Source organism: Chenopodium album, chromosome 11 (assembly GCF_948465745.1).
Source record: "Chenopodium album chromosome 11, dcCheAlbu1.1, whole genome shotgun sequence".
Lineage (NCBI taxonomy): Eukaryota > Viridiplantae > Streptophyta > Magnoliopsida > Caryophyllales > Amaranthaceae > Chenopodium > Chenopodium album.
The window spans coordinates 58,321,996-58,340,220 of NC_137844.1; the positions used below are offsets into that span (position 1 = coordinate 58,321,996).

Consider the following 18,225-nt stretch of genomic DNA (forward strand, 5'->3'; position numbering starts at 1 on the left):
AGACTCAGCCGTCCCTGGTGACCGGCTGAGCGTCCTAGGCAGTGCCGTGTGTGCAAAAGGAGAGCCCATTTTATTTTTGAAAATCAATGTATACAGCCGGAAACGAGTGTATACAAGCTAAAGAAAAAGAAAAAGAAGAAAACTTAAAGAAGGAAATGGATAGTTACCTTACTTTGAGTTCTGAAAATCTGAAAACGGCAAAGTAACCGGTGACCGGGTGACTTCGAAAGAGCACACGGAAATCTTGGACTTGCTTAAACGCAACCGGGATCAGAGCACCTCTCTCTAGAAAATTCTCTTTCTCTCTCTAAAAAGTCAAGGAATGTAAAAGTGAAGAGGAAAGAGGGGGGGTAAATCCCTATTTATAGGGGGTGAAACGGTGGGAATCCCCGTCACCTCCGTAAAAAACTAGCCGTTTTTACTGTTCATCTCTCACTGGCTGACACGTGTCACAGGCGCCACGTGGCCTGCCACGTGCCACCTGTGAGGGGCAAATGTTTAGGGTATTTTTACCCTAGACAAGTGGACCAATGAGGAGGTGCCACGTGTCAGAGGCTGGCAGGTCACCCTTGACCAATCCCCAGCTGACACGTGGCCTCTCCAGATACTTTTGTAGAATTGCGGCCTTCAAGGGCCCAATACCCCAAAATCCGCTATTTGGTGGCGCAGCCCATCAGTCCTAGGTCAGAAGGAGGGGCACTTTTCCCAATGACCCTATAAATAGGGAGATATTCCCCCAATTTGGGGGACATTAAGAAATTTACTATCATTTATTACATCCTACTTTCTCTCTCATCAGAGAACTCCTGAGCTTGGAATCCAAGCAGATCCCCACCTAAATTTTCGCACTTTTTACTCTCCTTCAAGTTACTAACTTGAGCATTGGAGGCGGAGCACCACCCAACCGGTGTCTTTGTTGATTTTGCAGGTACAGAGCCAGCAGGACCAGTCTTCGAGTTGTAACTCTCCCAAGGGACAAAAACACCCAAAATAATTTTTACTTAATATTATTTTTTTTAAGGTGAAGTGAACAGGGTCTAATTAATGCGGTAAATAGATAGACAGAATGATTTTTTCTTATTTTAATAAAAATGTACTTGTATACGGGTACAAGTAATCCTCCTATTTCAAAGATTTGAAGATTATATTGTGAAATTTCTTCAAAAAAAAAAAAAAAAGATTACATTGTGAAACGAATTTAAAAAGAAAATGTTACGATTATTATGAAACGGAAAGGATTTCTTTGTATGGAGTATATAGAAGGGTGTTAAATGAGATGTAGGATGTACAACACATGACACCCTAATCCCGTGGCTAGACTGAGGGATACGTATAGTATGCGGCGATGCTTCCTGAATCATGAATCCTATTCTTTCTTTGCGGAAATTGGGAATGAATGAATAAGTGGCGTACATACTCAAAGATGAAAGACCTATTCTACGCTATCAAACCCCCCACATTTACGACCACATTTATGGTCAGAAACACACGTATCAAAAGTTGTTAGCTTTTATGTTTATGTTTTTCTCATTAATGCTTTCTTTGCTGTTTTACCTATCCTATCTCAATCTGCATGGGTATACATCATTTACCAACTACTCTCATCTTCATGCTTCCAAACTTCCAATTCTTCACTTTCATTCACAATGTTCTAGAACGAAAGTAATTTACATTTTGTTAGGTTGTTCTGTTCCTAATTACTTAATCGCAGCGTTTAGTTTGACATGTAAATTATTTAGAAAAATTAGGCCCCGTTCTCTTCACCTTATTTTTGCTAAACTGAAATTATTCTTACTGAAACAAAATTATATTTGCTGAACTTAAATTATTTTTACTGAACTTAAATTAATTTTACTAAATTGAAATTATTTTTGCTGAACTGAAATTATTTTTTACTGATTTTCTATTATAATTCTTTAAGAAAACTGAATTTTACTAAGCTGAACTTATTTTTACTGAACTGAAATTATTTTTATAGAACTGAAATTAATTTTACTGAACTGAACTTATTTTTACTGAACTGAAATTATTTTTACTTAATATTATTTTCTTAAGGTGAAAAGAACAGGATCTTAGTATTTGAGCCATCAAAGTAATTTTACTATATGGTGTAAAAGTTGATCAAGACTAGTAAAAAGGTTACTTTTTATGTACCATCAAATTAAAGAACATAAGAGGAGAAAATATAAGAAGATCAAATAACAGAGAAACTTTTCCATACTGGAACTAAAAAGCGTTACAGTTATCTATTATCAGATGGATAAATTAGGGTTGCAAATGTGTAATAGTGTAAACACAAAGTCAAATCAAGACTAAGGGTCTGTTCTGTTTAGCTTAATTTCAGTTCGGTTCAGCTCCAATCAGTTCAGTTCAGTTCAGTTTCGTTTAGTTCCTAACTTTTCTTCTCTCATAAACAATTCATTTCAGCTTCAATCATAGTCTGTTCTGTTGAGCTTAATTTCAGTTAAGTTAAGTTAAGTTCAACTCCAATCAATTCAGTTTAGTCCCTAATTTTCTTCAATTCTCTCATAAACAATTCATTTCAACTCTATTCAGTTCAGTTGTTTTTAGTAATTCGAAACAAACCCTCAATTCACTTGTTTTCAATAAATTGAAACAGGCCCTAATTACAACAAATCAAATTTTAACAAATTCAGTAACATAAGTACATAACCCAATTAATGTTAGTATATCTATTTTGAATTCAGTCAATTCCCTATTAAATCCCATTAATATAGATGGAATCTTTAAAGTACATTTGTATCCAACATTGGTAGACAATGCAAATCTCCGCTTTTTCCTAACTTTTCCGCCTTTTACTGATTTTAACATTAGTATTAGTTTTCCCATCAAAATCTTGATACGTGCATTGTTTGTTTGGTAATTCTACCTTGAATATTGAGAAATCCAAAATAGTGGTAGCAAGTAATGTTGATGTTGACATGAGTTTAAACTGTGATACTTTGTATTATAGAAATCAACTTATTTGACCAAGTAAATATAATATTCTTCCCCTAAAAAAAAAAAAAAGTAAATATAATATTCTATGGATTGTATATAATAATGAAGATAAGTATGATTAGACTAAATATGATTATTGTCTAACTATCTTATTTTAAAATAATCTTACTACTAAAACTGGTGACGGAAAGAATTAGTAGTCAATGAAGAATATAGAAGAAAAGTGGAAGAATTGAAATGGTCAATCAAACATGTGATCAATAAATGTTTCACTGTGTGCCTCACATTTCAAGCATTACTCCATTATTGAAGTAATTTGATAAGTGTGATAATCATTGTTTGAGGACATAATAATCACCTATGTTGGTATTATTTTGCCGGATATAAGTTAATTTGATTTCAAAATACATACTTGGTATATTATTAAATTATAATTCCACCTCTCCTATTTATCTGATCCATACTATTTACATAGGAACAAAGAAGAGAGGTCCAAATAAAGGAATGGCTACTATTGGGCCAAAGTCACAAAAAAAAAAAAAAAAAAAAAAAAAAAAAAAAAAAAATGAAAATGATACACATGCAGCCAAATAAGGACACTTCAAAATGAGATTTGGGACAAAGTAAAATGAGACAATCAAAATTGGTATGATAATGATATATGTTGAACATTTTATGCTGATGTGAAAAGAATAAGTTAAATTCTTGTAATTGAAATGCAATGTATTAGCATAGTTTTGCATGATAGTAGCTTGCCAACCTTTCACAATGGTTTGTAATGAATAAAAAAAGTTTTCATACAACTGCATATACAACTGTGGGCCAAAGTTTTGCCATTGTTAGTAGAAGATTTGGTTGGAAAAACAGTTGCATGAAAGGTAAATTGGTAACCTAGTTAGTTTTAAGAAAAACAAATCAATGCATTCATGTATAGTATGTTAACATGTGAACATCATAATGTATTAGGAGATAAAAACAATTTATATTGTTCTTAATCAAAGTGGTTAATCAATGTTTTGCATGTATAATGGTTGTTGGAGTCATTCATCAAAACAAATTAAGGGAATGAGAAATAGTGTGTGCATGAAACAAGAGTATATTGGCCGGATTCATTGTTATATACGGAGTACGGAGTTGTTTTTAAATATCAAATTTTTCTAATATGTAATCAAAGATATTTGTATTATAAAGTATGCGTTTATAAACATGCCTAAATGAAACGAGTATCTAATATGAAACAAAAGAGGTATATATTGCACAATAATAGCAAGTGCCAACTCAATACAAATTTAATATAGTTTAAATCATCAGTAATGATTTTGAACAACCCTTGAGAATTTAAATTATTTCAAACCAGATTAGTAGTTTTTGTTTTTTTTTTTAAATAAATATTTTACGAAAGGAAACATAAGTTCAAATTATAACTAGTATAAGTTTAAATAGGTATAGATAAATTATATAAGATCAGATAAGTGAAAATCAGGTGAATTAAACACATCTTTATATGAACATAGGAAAATTAATAAAATGTAAAACATATAAAAAAGAACACATAACATCTCAACATACAAAGTTTCAATTAATGTTACCTAATACAATACATAGTATTACCATAGCTATAGTCATGTATGAAATCGACTTAATGACATAATACGAGCTACAAAAGTACAAAGCATGAGTATAAATCTATATTATAATTGTAGAGTCACTTTTCACGAGAATCCTCCAAACCCCCAATCCTAAGCTCTCATTCACTCCCGCCTTTTTCACTTATTTAAATGTTTTTTGTTTTTTAAAAAAAAAGGTTACACACGTATGTAGTTTACATACAATTTACTATCCACTAACTGCTCTCTAAAAAATATCAGCCTTATCTTAATCTATTTCTAATCTCTTTTCAAAAAAAAAAAAAAAAGAAAAGAAAAAACCACTAAACGTGCTAAGCAGTTGTAAAACTCCACACCTCCACTTTAATTTTCAATCCCCATAAATCCATAAAATACCAAACTTAAGATTACTACTACACTTATCAATACTCATACTTCATAGTAAAAAATTCTAAACAAAGACAAAATCAAATTTGGTGATATAGTAGATTATTGTATTGGATATCTTCGGTTTCTGATTCGGTAAGTAATCAATTCTCGCTTATAATGTTATGCATATTATGTGATATAGTATGAGGACTCCCGGTTTAGTATATGATTATAAACTTTTAATTTACAGATTATATAACGAATTATCAACGTATGATTATAATGAATGTTATCAATGTACTGATTCAGATAAATAATGTTGGTTTTCTTTTTTTGGACAGGAAGCAATAATGTTGGTTTGATCTTTAATTACCAAACGTAGGGAAAGGAAGTATGTGATTAAGGAGAGGAATTGATTTAGTTTTTTTTTTATGGGTTATTTTTTTTTTAATTTTTTTTTTTTTGCAGGTTTTCAACATTGACAAGTTGCAAATTTGCAGTTAGTAGAAGTAGAGAAGAAGATTTCCCTCAAAAAAAAAAGGTAGAGAAGAAGATTAGGCATGTTTTATTTATTTATTTTTTTAAATATTATTACCTTGATTTTATCCTACCTTTGGTTTTAACAAATTTGTATTTTTCGATTTGTTTTGATTCTCCATTTTTTTGTTGATTTTCTTTTCTAAATTTTACATTCTACTATGCTAGATATTCAGGGGGCGTTTAGTTCACACAATGGTATGAGTTTGGAATGAGGAATGAAACCTGGGTGGTATGGGGTTGGAACTTGATACTTGATTTCTTGTGTTTGGTTTTTATCTAGGAATGATAGGTTTTCTTTTAATTTTAAACCTAAAGGTATGGGTATGAGCCATACCCACCTCCCCCCTTGGGTTTCAAAAACCCATACCTTGGGGGTTTGAGGTATGGGTTTGAAAAATGAAATTTCAAGAAACAAACACAAGGTATGGGTTTTGGTCATTCCAAACCCATACCTTATACCTAATATGCTTGAACCAAACACCCTCAGTCTTTGATAATGAATTTTGTTATTTTTCCTTCTATTTCTGTCTTTCTATCTCTTATAAGAACCGTTGATTTAATTTTTTTTTGTTTCTGATTATGTGTATTTTGCAGGTGAAATTTCAATGTTCATACAATACATTTGGTTGTAGCTATATCAATTTTGTTAGAAGAAAATTGTCATAATTTTTGAAGTTTGAGAGGATTAGATATGTAAAAATGATTATTCCTTTAACTTATTTAATTTGTATTTATGAGATTTTATAAAGGTTTGTTTTAATCACTTCTATTATAATTTTGTTAGGTGTTCCAATTTCCCTCCTATAAAAAAGATAAGACCTTTTTCTCCAAATCATTCATCTAATTATATATATATATATATATATATATATATATATATATGTAGCATAATCATATGTTTGTTGCGTTTGATTTGTTTATTCACTCATCATCATGCCTATTAAATTTGTTTTTGAAATTTGGCTTTATGAAGATGATATTTGTTGGTCAATTAAATTAGCGGTTTAACAACTCGAGTCGGGTCAATCCGGATTAATGTCGTAATTTATGCGGGTCAGGTTTAGGTCAAGTCAATAATAGGTTGGGTTACATTCGGGTCGGTGAATAATAGGTTGGGTTTAATTTGGGTTTTCACTGCTTAAAATAAGTTAGGGTCACTCTAGGGTATGAGTCGAGTTCGGTTGAAATCAATAATTTGTTGGTTATTCTTAGGTCGATCTGTTCGAGTCATGTTCGATTGAAGTAAAAAATTTGCAGTTTATAATTAGGTTGGGTCATTTCCAAGTCGAGTGATTCTCAGATTCAAGTCGAGTTCGGTTGAAGTCAATAATTTGCAGGTTATAATCAGGTCGATCGGGCCATACTCGGGTTCGAGTTGAGTTCGATTCAAGTAAAATTTTGCGGGTTCTAATAGGGTCATTTCTAAGTCGGGTCGTGTTTGGGTTCATGTCTCAAATTAAATTTTGGGTTAATCTTGGTTTCGGGTTGATTTCAAGTCATGTCACAAAGGTCATATACTTCATATTAAGAATAAATGCTCCAATTTCTTCATTTATTGTAAGAGAAATAATTTCAGATAAGTTCAAATTCGAGCTAATTAGTTCAAATAAGTTTTGATAAGATATACGTAATACTTTCATAAAAAAAATAAAAAATAAACAGAATCAACATAACTATATAACTATATACTTTGATCAATATTAACAATGTGGTCTACATTGAATTTAAGTTAGTTGATTTGAAATTAGATCAGGTCAATAACATGTTAGGTTTAGTTCGAAATGGGTTAAGAACAATACGAGTTGAATTTGGTTCGATCAGATCAATAACAGGTCGTTTTGATTTAGGATCGGGTTGGGATAGTAATAGGCCGTGTAAAATTCGAGTCGGGTTAATAACAAGTTGGTTTTAAATTCGGGTCGGTTTAGTAACAAGTCGGGTTAAATTCAGGGTGGGTTAGTAATGAGTTACATTCGGGTTTGACGGGTGAAATAGGTTTGGGTCAATTTCGATTCAGGTCGGGTTTGGTTCAGGTCAATAATTCACGGGTTATAATCCTATCTTTAATGATAACACGTGCATTTGCACGTGCACATTCTAGTAAAACTAATAAAAGAGTGTTATATTTATAATTATCGGTAACTATCCTTGCATGACTCTCTCATACGCAATAAATAAAAAAGTAAAAAAACCGTCTAAACTACCCAAAACATAGAAATATCAAATATGGTTTCAGAAAAAAAAAAAAAATAGAAATATCAAATATGATTCACTCTACAATACTCGAAGGGCAATATAGTCATTTAAATGAGTAGTAGTGTACAAAACAAGGGGAAGAGAAGAGAGATGAAACGCGTTTCAAGGGGTCGGCAAATGGGTTCGGTTTAACCACCTAACAACCACCCACTTTCCCTTTCATTTTAATTTTCCTTTTTCCTTTTTTTTTTTTTTTGCATTTCAATAATTAAATCCTGATTAACCCCTTTAATTCGTAAAAAAGGAAACTAATCCCGTATTATACCACCATTAAAGGCAAACGAATATAAAACTATAATTCTTCTTCTCTCTCCTCTTTTCCGGTTTCCTAAGCTTTTTCCCTTCTTCCCTCCTATTCATTCATTCATTCCCACTCTTTTTTCTCTCTCCTCTTTTCCTATCTTCTCTCCCTGTTTCTCTCTCCTCCACCGGTTAACTCCCGTTTCCCGGTTTCCGGCCATTTTTCTGACCGGAATTTTTTTCCGGTGATCATTCTCTCTCTTCTTCGTAATCTTCTCCACCTTTTTTTTTCTTCTCTCATTTTATTTTTTTACAAAAAAGGAAATTATAAAGTTTCGGATCTTCGTGAAATTTGCATGAATTTCTTGAGTTTTATGGTGGTTGAGTAGAATGTGGGTGACGATGAAGGCTCTGTTTTCGAGGAATGTGGAGATCGTGATCTAGGGTTTGGTGGAATTTCGCTTTTCTTCTTATTTTTTTTTTTTTTAAATTTTCCTTTAAAATTCAATTTGTTTTCCGGTGGAGAAGAAGACGGAGATTAACGGCGGAAAACCGCGGAATGAGATGGTACTGTTTCGTTGAATTTTGTTCATGTAATTTTCGATTTTTTTATTTTTTTTGGGTGCATTATCATAGAAGGTAATTTAGATCTTAATTTAATGTTTTATGAGATGATATAATCATTGATATTCTATTTAAGAAGAAATTTAGTTTAAATTTGTTTCTATTGATGGATGTACTTTGATTATGTCATTTTTTTTTTTGGATTGTGAATCGGAAAAAGGCGTAGATTGACTTTGAAGACTTAGGTTGAATTTTACTGGTATAAAAATGGTTTCTATTTTTAGTGGCTGCCCAAATTTGTTTTGCATGAAGTTTGGTCAAACCTTTTAATTCAACATAAAAAGGACCTTTTATTTTTGTTATGAAATTGACTTGTGTGGTTTTGAATTGGTGGGTTCCTATTTTGTGGAAATTCATAGATTTGTTCAATTATTAGGAAGTTTGGTTGACTCTGTTTGAATCGGTAATTGTTCCTCAACTTTTACAGTCACTTTTATGAGTTTTAGTGCTGGCAGTCACATGAAAACGGAGTGAGTTTATTACGGATGTTTAATGCTATATTCAATGCTTCGTGTGGTGGTGTTGGTGGTGGTTTTGGTTTGTACAATTTACTCGTTTTTGGGTTTGAAGGAAAAGGGGGTGGGATAGAGGGATTTTACTTAGTTTTTCTTGGAGGGTGGTGCTTTGTGCAATTTACTCGTTGCGATTTTGAAGCAGGGAAGGCATAGGGCTGAAAGGTTCTACTTATTGTTTCTTGGAGGGTGGTGGTGGTAATGCTTTGTACAATTTGCTCGTTTGCGGTTTTGAAGGAGGAAGGGGGGTGGGGTTGAGCCGTTGAGGGATACTACTAATTGCTTCTTGGAGTTGGAATATCGTATTGATTGGAGTCTAATCATGGAATCTTTTGAGGTGGTTATTGGCACGCAGGGAATAGTTTCTCCAGTTCAATTTAAAGATTCTGTGGCTTACAGTTGTAACAATAAGTTTCTTAATAAGGATTAAGGAGTATATCTTTAGGCTGGATTTCATGTGTTACTTGTAGCTTTTGCTCCAATTGTGCACGACTGACTTTCTGTTTTTTTAGTTATGATGATCAACGGTTTGCCCCATGCTAGTGTTCTTTGATTTTCCTCAAATGCAGAAGCCTATCTCTGTGCCAGTAAAAACTTTTGGTATACATTGTAGTAATCTAGTGCATGGCCTGATAGAAGGCATGGGGCATGTTAGCGTGCTTCCGTTGCTGCCCGTGAGATTCATGATATACGTCTTATTCTGGTTTTGCCGACTGTTATTTATTATAACTCTACAATCCAAGAATAATTTTTGAACTTAGGTGTGCCAGATTTGATCCTTTTAGACTCAAGCCAACTAGTTGCTTTATGGGTAATTTCGTACTAAGCTCCCATATGATGTCTGCCTTGCCGCTATTTTTTTCAAAACGTTTGGATTGTGTCTTCCATATTGAATTGGCAAGGTCCAATCATTTATTTATTGTATGACCTAAAAGTTCGACCTCTTAGCTTTTTAAAGATAGCTCTGGATCAGTAATTGTGGACTGAATGTTATGCATACTTTCGCTGTGTCTCATCTATATGTCCACTCATGTTATCTTTACTGGTTTTCCAGGTGGAAGGGCGGGTCTGTTTGTCGAAAGAGACTAAAAGTAGCTGTTTAGAGATGCTGAAGCAGAAAAGGCTTCAGCGAATCAAGTCAGAAACAGGAAACGGGGGTACCAAGGTTGCTAATATGATTGCTAGAAGCGGAGGCGATGCATTGAGATCTTCAGCATCATGTGGCACTAGAATACATGTTGGTGCAGATTTGTTTAATTGCTCCGGTGCTGCTTCAAATGGAAAGAAGTTTTTTCCAAAGCGCAAGGTGGAGAAGTTTAACATGTCTGATTTAGATTGGATTGATAAAATCCCAGAGTGTCCTGTGTATCGTCCAACAAAGGAAGAATTTGAGGATCCTTTGGTTTATCTAGAAAGAATAGCACCAGAAGCATCTAAATATGGTAACTAGCTATTTCAAATTTGTATGTTGTTGGACATGTTTCTTTTTGTGGGTATATCTTCTCTATCACCTGATGCAATTACAACTACTTGTGATACAAGCATTTTCTATGCATTCTACGATACTAATTGGCTGTAGGTGATTATTTTCAGGTATTTGCAAGATAGTTTCTCCAATAAATGCTTCTGTGCCTGCTGGGGTTGTATTGACAAAGGAGAAAGCGGGTTTTAAGTTTACTACAAGGGTACAACCACTTCGTCTTGCTGAATGGGACACTGATGACAAGGTTACCTTTTTCATGAGTGGAAGGTGATTTTCTATTCCAGGACATGATATTAATCAATAAAGTGAAGGAATTTTCATGTCTGAATACTGACCAACAAATTTTCTTCCAGAAATTATGCATTTCGTGATTTTGAGAAAATGGCAAACAAGGAATATTCACGGCGATATTGTAGCACTGGATGTCTTCCTGCTTCGTACTTGGAAAAAGAATTTTGGCATGAAATAGCTTGTGGGAAGATGGAAACGGTTGAGTATGCATGTGATGTTGATGGAAGTGCCTTTTCATCCTCCCCCAGTGATGAACTTGGAAAAAGCAAATGGAATTTGAAGGTAATCCAAATTAATATGTTTTGTGATCATTTGTGTACTGTATTTTGCCAGTTCTCAGATGGTTAAAATGATAATTGCAATAAAATGTATGGAATAACAATTTAGCTTTTGATAACTGTGCACTCTCTTTAATGACACCAGTTTTAATAATCTGTTGAGGGAAGCAAAGAAGGAGAGAATTATTATTGCTTTGAATCTGAACTGTTTTTGGCTTCATGTATTTGGAACTTGGTTACCCTTTGAAATGCAGTCCATTCCTTAACTAGACTCTCTATCTGAAGTAGGAAAGAAGTTTGTATTGCATTGATCAGCCTCCCTACTAGATCAAAGGATGAATCTGTGCCATTATGATAGATAAATCATTGCGGGTTAAAATAGTCTAGAAGAAAATATGCTTGGTAGCTTATGTTTGCTTTAGAGTGGCATTGATTTCTATTAAGGAAGCAATATAAGAGCAATAAAGATGTCAGATATCTCATCTTTTTCGCCTTTTTCTCTTCAAATTAACCTTTTAACAGGAATAGGGTGGTCTGGTGGTTAATTGGTTTGGAAGTGACTTGTTGGCTATTGTGCAAGAGTATAAATCGTCTATTATGTTACTCTTTCCTACGAGATTTATGTGGTTTATTGTTGTCTGCTTATGTTTCTACATTGTATCTGTTAAAGTGAAATTGCCTGTTCATTTATTTCAGAAACTCTCTCGGCTTTCCAAATCAGTTTTGCGGCTTCTAGAAGCAGCTATTCCGGTATGCAGAACTACCTATTGTAAATTATGATACTGTATTTATGTTTTAGTTTTTGGGCCATTTTAATTAGTTGGTTACCTTTATACCATTTTACAGGGAGTGACTGATCCTATGCTTTACATAGGCATGCTTTTTAGTATGTTTGCATGGCATGTTGAAGATCATTATCTGTACAGGTACTTACACTAAATTATTCTGGAACTCTGTAAAATGTATTTTGTAAAATCAAGCTTTATAATGGAAATTCTTATTTCATTTGCTCCTTGTTTTCTGATGGCAGTATTAACTATCAACATTGCGGGGCTCCTAAAACTTGGTATGGGATTCCTGGCAATGCGGCTTTGCAGTTTGAGAAGGTTGTGCGAGAACATGTATACAATGAAGATATTTTGTCAACTGATGGAGAAGATGGAGCATTTGATGTATTGCTGGGAAAAACAACTCTATTTCCTCCGAGCGTTCTGTTAGAACATGATGTCCCTGTTTATAGGGCTGTGCAAAAGCCTGGGGAATTTGTAATCACGTTTCCTAGGGCATATCATGCGGGGTTTAGCCATGGTACGGTTAATATCTTGTTGGGTTGATGTTGCCTGCCTTTATTTTCAGTATTCCCTGGTACATGAAGTGATATACGTGTCTGTATGCAATCATGCATCTCTCATCCCCTATATTAATTTCTGAGTATGTAATCACTATTCGTTTTGGTCTTTATCTCCAAATAAGCTCTAGGAAATTGAAATTTGTTTCACCTTGCATGTCTTAATCCTCTTGTTATGCCACGAGAGGTAGGATTTAGGTCGTCAAATTAGTTCATAAATAACATAGACCACGAGAAATTTCGGAAGAAGGTTTTGCTTATTCACATAGTTGATGTAACTTAAGCATGAGTTATTTATGAACTAATTTGATAGACTTAATGAAATGCAACAAATACAGTGATATAAAGTTTTGGGGTTGAGTGTGCTTCCCATTAATTTGTTTGTTTTGATGGTCAATCAAAGATGCTTCTGGTGAAGGACATATTGTTTAATTTTGAGAAGTTTTGCTTTTTTGGCAGCTATAATTTGTGTCAAGTACATTGATCTTGATGTTTTTGCCGACTAGCAAAATCCTCAGTGAATTGCATATATCCCATTTTTGTCTGTTTATTTGTACATGTGGAACATCTTGATCATCATAATCAATGTTAAGATGTGTATCTGCAGGTTTTAATTGTGGTGAAGCCGTAAACTTTGCAATTGGAGACTGGTTTCCTTTAGGAGCGGTGGCAAGTCGACGTTATGCATTTCTCAATAGGGTTCCTCTATTACCCCATGAAGAGCTTCTCTGCAAGGAAGCAATGATTTTGCATACTAGTCCTAATCCTGAAGATCTCAATCGTGCAGCTTACCATTTGAGCTCTCAACTTTCCATTAAGGCTTCATTTGTACAACTTATGAGATTCCAGCACCGTGCTCGATGGTGTCTAATAAGATCAAAACTTTGCTCAGCTGTATCTATGGATGCTTATGGCACAGTTTTATGCTGTCAGTGCAAACGTGACTGTTATGTCGCTTTTGTTGGTTGCAGCTGTTTGTCACATTTTGTGTGTCTTCGCCATGGTATGTATAGTGCTTTAAGTTGTTACTTAATGGCCATTAGTTTTGTCTCCTTTATAATTGGATGTTATTATAATTTAATGTAGATATGAGTTCGTTCGTTTTCCCTTGCCGCGGTGGCTGCACACTACTTATAAGGAAAGATCTTCCTGAACTGGAAAATGCAGCCAAGAAGTTTGAGCAAGATGAGGGATTACTGGAAGTGCTTCAACAGGCTTCGGGAAATGATGATTTGCTTTTGCTGTCAACTATGTTTCCTGCTGAAAAGGATGAATATTTCCCATTCTGTGATATTACTAATGAGGTGCATCCAAATGATGATTCTGTAAATGATTCATCACAAATAGATTTTAATTTTGAAGGCGGTCCAATTTCAAATAGTAAAGAAGTTGTTGCCAACTCGTCAGAAACTCCGCTTTCTTGTGCTGCTTCTACCCTCTGCTCTTTCCGGGATAATGATTTTACTCACTCTAACAATGTAAGATTATCTACTTGTCGAAATGGGTGCCCTTTTTTCTGTAAAATATATAATACTTTTTTTGACACTGTAGTATTCTAATTTTGTGCACTTTGCTTGCAGGTACAGGACTGTATAGATTCAAATTTAACTGATTGCATTGACGATACATCTCACCATTCATGTCAGACTTTATCGAATTTGTCAAACAATGCTGATCACTGCAGTGATGATTCTGATTCAGAGATATTCAGGGTTAAACGGAGATCTACTTTGAAGGTCGAGAGGAAGAGTGTTATTGGCGAGGGCAATTCGGATTATGCAAAACATCAGGTATTACTGTGTTTCCAGTTTTTCTTTGTATTTGAGTATAATTACTTAATTAGTATTCCTTGCTGACATATTCTATCACAACATTTATATACTCTATATGGGAAGTTCTAAGATCTGGGTAGACTTTATGGCCATGTGGGTTCATTAACTACCCTGCCATGGTCCACCCCTTTTTGATTGAGGTGGTTGTAGACTGATGGTAACTCATTGATAGCTTGCCATGGTCCACCCCTTTTTGTACATCACTAGGGCTTATGGAACTTTAATTTAACCATGCACAAGCTACCATTCTTTTTTACTCTGTTTAAATATGGGATCTTGCAAATAGGTGAATTGGATCAATAAAGGGGTTAGGCGATTTCGTTTTGGGATATGTATTTCCGTTGCATATGTATTGTTAGATAATTTATTGGGAAAATCTGTTTTGTTTGTGACATAGTTGTATGCTTATATGTGATGGATAAGTTTGTATGCTTGTTATCTGGCTTTTACATGTTGAACTATGTTATCGACTGTTCTGGCAAATCAAATGTGACATTGTTGTATCATGTATACTTTCAGGGGCTTAAAAGGTTGAAGAAGTTTCAGCCGGAAGGAAGAGTTGAGGAGATAGATCCCGGTAATCACTGTGAGCTTAACAGGAAAAGTGATATTTACTTAAAGGATGGCAAGGTCATTGTTATGAGGGATGGTCCTCATAAAGGATCTATAGTTCCCATTTCTATCAAAGTAAAAAGGACGCCTGGTGATGGATCAAGTATCAGACACAGAGATCATCCCTCGAGTGGCAGATTCCAGCAGAACATTGGAAGGATAACAAGAGAACCGCATCCCTTAGATATAGGTCCAAAGCGTCTTAGAGTGAAAGGCCCTTCATTTCTTGGGTCAGAGAGCAGGTTAGATTGATTAATTATTAAACATAAAAAAAAAAGACGACAATTTAGTTAGTCCACTCTCCGGGCAACCACCAGGAGGGATCTGACTTTGCTAACTCTGATTTTTCTTTTAACGTGGGGGTCCTAACTACATTGAAAAGTACTACAGAAAATTGATTTTTGGAAGCAGCAGAGGAATTAACCATGGCTAGAAGATTTGAAATTCTTTTGTGCAGGCCTTAAATTGGGGCGTGTCGCACCAGTTGTTATTCTTAGGGGTTCTTAAGCTGGAGTGTTTTTCTGTCTTTGGCGGGAGAACCTTTCTGCATCTGGGGGAACATAGAAAGTGGTTTACTGTACATCTTTTTTTATTTTTTCCAACCTTTTTTTAACCAATTCTTGTGAAGACGATGGGCTATTTCCAGAGTCTTCATGTTTTTAGGGTTTTTTCTTCGTTAACTTTAGTCTGCTGCTTCCCTTAAGGTAGGGTTCTTTAAATTCTTTTTGTAGTTACAGCTGATTAAACGTTGTAATCTTCTGACTACATTAATAAAATTCTATAGAAAAGCTCTCCTTTTCCTGTTATTTTTCTGCAGTTTCTTTTCCTCTTTGATACTCGTATATGGAGAAATCGATGTGTTCTATGACAGTTTTTGGATACACTTCGGTTGTTCCGATGATATTACTCAATGGCATTGTACTGTTTTCGCAATAGGGATATTTTAACACAGGTCTTCTATGTTGAAATATTTTATACACACTCGGGTGTACCGTGCACCCCTAACTACTTTAAAGTTTGTTTTTGCTCTTCATTTGATGATTAAATGAAAAACAACCATAAAAATGAGAACAAAATGCTCATGGGTGTATATAACACTATAACAGTCTCTCCCTTATAATTAATGCATGAAAATTGGTAACCAAACTTAGACATGAAATCAGAAACTTTTTGTTGATTGAATTTTTGTATGATATTGAAATAATTTGGACCAAACTGAAACAGAAACTGGACCTAAAGTTAGATGAATTGAATGAGTATATGACCATTCAGGAATCTAATTAAAGTGATTCATTTGCTTGACAGGAAATGGGCTTGGGCACTTGTAACACAATAATGTGGGCTGGTCTTGGGTCTATGGGCTTAATTTCTATGTTTACTTGTTTGCTGTATTGTGCTTTTTCAAAGGAGTATTATGCTATCATTTTGAACGATACTTTTAAGTAGGATAATCCGAAAGTTAAGCAGTGATTGCTTCAATTTTTTGTGATTCGCAAGCATATTAGAGGTCTGCCAAAATAATTAGATCATATGGTCTATAATTGAAAAAAAAAATTAAAAAAATAAATAATAACATCATCAATTACAATCAACTAATTTTACCGAATATTTTATTATGCAAAACAAAAATTGCAATATGTTACTCAGTACAACTAATTGCCATGTAGAGGCCGTAACTTTTCTTATTCTAAAATTCGATGGAGGTGGTTTATAGCCAAACCAAATATCAAACTTTATGATAAGTTGTTCATTTTTAGGGCTATAATTTGATAGACTATCTACGATTCTACGAACATGTTAATAGTGTATAAGGCAATTGACTGGTCCATAATAGCCAATGAAAGGAGAACAAATTTAGAAAGAATAAATATAAACTTTATAATAAGTTGTTCATTCTTGTAGGTTTTATGCTTAAGATCAATAACATGTTGAAATGGTGGGTCTCAAAATCTTTGACGAATGAGAATGAGATATAATTTTATGGTATTGAAGTGATATATTATATGCTTTCCAACTGTTTTGGGTAAAAACAATGGGACCTTGCCGAAGGTCCTACGAAGTGGTGAAGACTGGGCTCGGTCCAAGTGATGTTGGGCCGAGGGTTTCCTGCACAGCAAATACACGTAAACTGGCCTCGGGGGTGTTGCCGAGGAAAGCCCCTCCGATGCTAAAGTCAGTACAATGTGTAGAGAGAGAAAGCTATGCAAGAGAATTAATTGCTTAAGGCTTTGTGTGAATGTATGTACAAATGAGATATTGATGGCTTTTATATCTTTGCATATATGGGAGAAGTGGGCCTTGGCCCAATTGACTTGCCTTGTTGGCTGATCTTGACTTTAGCACAATTGGAGAGTTGAACCTTGACCTTGGGCTTTTAATTGGATCATTTAATGACTAGACCCAATTGGATTAAATTGGACCCAAACAACTTGCCCCCCAGACCCGATTTGGAAGTATGACGGGTCGGGTTTAATTAACCAGAAAAAAGGAGGGAAGTAAATGATGTAATTAATCCAAAAATTTGAATTTAAACCGCAATTAATGAAATAACAGCGGCTGGATGGATAATTGTGGAAGTTGGACGGATAATGGGCGGTTGATCATGGGAACAAGTGTTTAACGGTTACTTAGTGAGGTATTTAAGAGAAATTAAAGCGCGGACTCCTAGAATTCCCATTTCTGGAGATATAATCAAAGAGGCGCACTATCTCTCCTCACTTCTTCACAAACACGCACCCAAAGCTCTCGAGAAAACTCAAGAACCCGCATCAAAACTTCGCAAATTCCCCGAGCATTAAGCTTAGAAACTGAAATTCGTCATTACCAACTTGTAGATCGGCAAATTCCGCTTCAGATTAAGGTAATTTCCTTTGATTTTAGTTTATTTTTCTTCGAATTCGAACTCTTTCCCCTTTTTTCGACTTTTTCTTCGAAACTCGACAATGGCGAGAGGAGTTAGAGGTAGGGCCCGTGCTCCAAGAAGGGCAAGGCAAATTCCCGATCCTAGGAACAGGACTGGGACTTGGAATGGACAAAGAGTAGGGCCTGACCCTGCTGAAGGAATTAAGGCGACCCCAATTTCATGGGCGCCTCCTGAGGGATCGGAGGGGCCAAGTGTTTCTGGGCGGGACGAAGAAGTCCCCGCCAACCTTTGGGATATCCTCCCCGGATTTACAGAGTAGGAGGATGCCGAAGTAGCCTCAGCTATGATAAAGAACTGCCCCTACCCATGGTGGGTAGAGCATGCTGATGTATATCGGTTTGCCGAGCAG

General features: G+C 34.8%; 1 protein-coding gene across 1 annotated transcript; it reads left to right on the plus strand.

Annotated features, from left to right (window-relative positions):
• The first annotated feature begins 7,819 nt into the window (after positions 1–7,819).
• Positions 7,820–15,769, plus strand: LOC145567936 (lysine-specific demethylase JMJ13-like). Its single transcript, XM_081627365.1, has 11 exons — positions 7,820–8,540; positions 10,164–10,551; positions 10,703–10,859; positions 10,946–11,165; positions 11,858–11,911; positions 12,008–12,087; positions 12,192–12,469; positions 13,117–13,512; positions 13,596–13,987; positions 14,090–14,299; positions 14,861–15,769. Exons 1-11 carry the CDS (start codon positions 8,538–8,540, stop codon positions 15,203–15,205), a joined length of 2,523 nt encoding a protein of 840 aa, XP_081483491.1. The 5' UTR covers positions 7,820–8,537; the 3' UTR covers positions 15,206–15,769.
• Positions 15,770–18,225: the final 2,456 nt, after the last annotated feature.